This window comes from Solanum stenotomum, unplaced genomic scaffold (genome assembly GCF_019186545.1).
Source record: "Solanum stenotomum isolate F172 unplaced genomic scaffold, ASM1918654v1 scaffold11069, whole genome shotgun sequence".
NCBI classification, from domain to species: domain Eukaryota; kingdom Viridiplantae; phylum Streptophyta; class Magnoliopsida; order Solanales; family Solanaceae; genus Solanum; species Solanum stenotomum.
In genome coordinates, this window is record NW_026021380.1 from 25,676 (window position 1) to 28,344 (window position 2,669).

Below are 2,669 nucleotides of genomic sequence, written 5' to 3' on the forward strand. Positions count from 1 at the left end.
AGCGGGTTCTATAGTAAGCTTGGAACTTGAAGTTCTTCCAAGATCTTGTGGTATGTCCTCATATGTCGAGGACAAGACTTTTCTATTCTAGTTTTATGATAAGGTTCTTGTAATAGACTTAATAGACTTCTTTTGATTGTAAAGGGCCGTGTCCCTAGTATGTTTTCACGTTTATGTCTAAGATGGCTAAGAGACTTAGTATTTCGCTTGTGTACTTTTGAATGATGTTTTTAAAAGTGACCTTTGAGTCTTATGGGATTTTATTTAAAGAGTTTTTAATTCCGCACTATTTTACATATCTAATGTGATGAATGCTAAGGGCTTGTATGAGACCTCTGAGAGGTCGAATACGCATGTTACGACTTGGGGATGCTCTCGGGTCGTGACATACACCCCTTAGAAACGAACTCCATTGCCTTAAGGTACGAAATGAAACGACCCTTAGGCACTGCTGAACTGTTTTTCAACTCTAAAACTGGCTCATTTGGAAACTGAAACTTGACAACTCGAGTTCTACAATCTATTGATGCATAACAGGCATGAAGCTAGTCCATACCTACAATGACATCGAAAGCTACCATGTCTAACTCAATTAAATCAGCCATGGTACTCTTGTGATTGACGAAAACGGGACAATCACGATAGACTCTCTTTACTAGAATAGGCTCACCAACATGTGTAAAAATACTGAATGGTTCACTAAGTTGCTTAGGAATAACATCAAAATTCAAAGCAACATAAGGAGTTACAAAGGATAAACTCGCCCCTGGGTCTAGCAAAGCATAAACAATAAAGTCAAAGACTTAGATCATACCAGTGACCACATCTGGCGACTTCTCTTGCTTTTGGCGACTATTAATAGCATATAAGCGGTTTGTTTCCCCGCCAGTACCTGAAGTAGTCCCTCTAGGTGCAGCTCTATCTGGTGGAGCAACTGAAGAAAGTTGGGCCCTATTGCCCCTATTACCATTACCTTGCATGTTCTCAGGACACTCCCTCATAAAATGACCGTTCTGACCACACTTGAAACAACCAGTAAAGCCCTTACGACAAATACCTGAGTGGTTTCTGTCACACTTAGCACATGCAGGAGGCACATGCAGGAGGCTTACTACCCCTTTGTGTCGTACTGCCTTGAGAATAGACAGGTTTAGCTCTGAAACTCTGGAAATTTTGACTATTGTACTCATTTTTGTTCTTAAGTACAGGTGCACTAGCAGATGATAGGGCATGTCCCTTTTGTTTCTGTTGGAAGGAAGACCAGTTCGCAATACTCTTTTGCTGTCTGAACTCGTTCCCAAATGTCTTAGCCCTCTTATTTTTAAACTCTTCTCTATCCTTCAGCTTATCCTTCTCAACTTGTTGTACATGGATCATTAGCCTTGTTATGTCCCCTATCAACATTGTTGTCTTGCCTTCCTTGCTTGACTGACGAGACAACCCAGCAACAAATAAACTAATCATGCTCCTCATGTCAGCAACCATCTTCGAGGCATAGCGGGAAAGTTGTACGAACTTCAAACTATACTCATGAACACTCATAGACTTCAGATTAAGGGTGAGAAACTCTCTTATCTGTCTCTCGTAACTCACGGCGAAAGAAACATCTCATGAGAGCACTCTCAAACACAACCCAACTCACTATTGGCGCATCCTCAACCCTATTCTTTTTCCAATGGTCGAACCAAACTCTAGCGACACCCTTCATTTGGTATCAACTAGTTTCACCCTCTCAACATCTACAACATGCATAATCTCAAAAAATTTCTGAAGTTTTTCAACAAAGTTCTCTGGATCCTCTGTGTGACACTTGAACCTGTGAAGCTTGGTGGGTTCATCTTTAAAAACTCACGGATCCTTAAAGTATCAACCACTTCCTGTCGATTATCTCTCTGGCCATCTTGATGGGTCACAACTTGACTTAACATCCAGAAAGCTTCACAGAATTCAACATTGGTGACCTCTCTTTGGGATTGCATTTCTAGTGCAATAGGTACCCCTTGTTCCTCGACATTTCTCCTAGCAGGACGACCTCTTACTGCTCTTCGAGGAGGCATGATTATCTGAAAACACGCGCAAGCACGAATTAGAAGGAAACTTTTTAGAGATCAACTCTAACGCACGAAATGAGTGTGAAGGAAGTGAGAAATTTTTCCTAAATATTGCAGCCTCCTAATTATAGATGTGGTGCGCTTTACACCGATAACTAGGACTCTACAGACACGGCTTCATAGACTCCCTAGGACTCTTGAACTCTGGGCTCTGATACCAAGTTTGTCACTCCTCGAGCCTACACCCTGGGCGGGACTGGCACTCGGGAACCATTGCTGGCCCCAATCGAACACTTGGCCTGACTTACTTACTCAACGGAAGACTTAGACATAAGAAAGAGAATCCAAATACAAGATAACTCAACATGTCTCAAACTGAACTCATAATATTTTAAAAATAAACATTTAACTTAGCTAAAATAGCAACTCAAATCTGAACATAAGCCAATAGCAAAATGATGACGAATGAACTAACATCTGACTGACTATCTATGAAGCCTCTAAAACAACTGAGATGGATGTCGGGACAGGCCCACAACATCCTAATGAGCTAAAATGATAAAGTAATGAAAAAAGGGGATCCTCTGGAATGCAAGAAGGCTCACCAACAACTCTGAA

General features: G+C 41.3%; 1 protein-coding gene across 1 annotated transcript in view; it reads right to left on the bottom strand.

Annotated features, from left to right (window-relative positions):
• Positions 1-2,057, bottom strand: part of LOC125849808 (uncharacterized) — a 13,859-nt gene extending 11,802 nt beyond the window's left edge. Inside the window, exons 1-3 of the mRNA XM_049529778.1 lie at positions 1,872-2,057; positions 1,207-1,428; positions 815-1,013 (exon numbers count right to left, since the gene is read on the bottom strand). Of these exons, the coding sequence (XP_049385735.1) occupies positions 815-1,013; positions 1,207-1,428; positions 1,872-2,057 (607 nt within the window). The remainder of the gene's footprint in view (positions 1-814; positions 1,014-1,206; positions 1,429-1,871) is intronic.
• Positions 2,058-2,669: the final 612 nt, after the last annotated feature.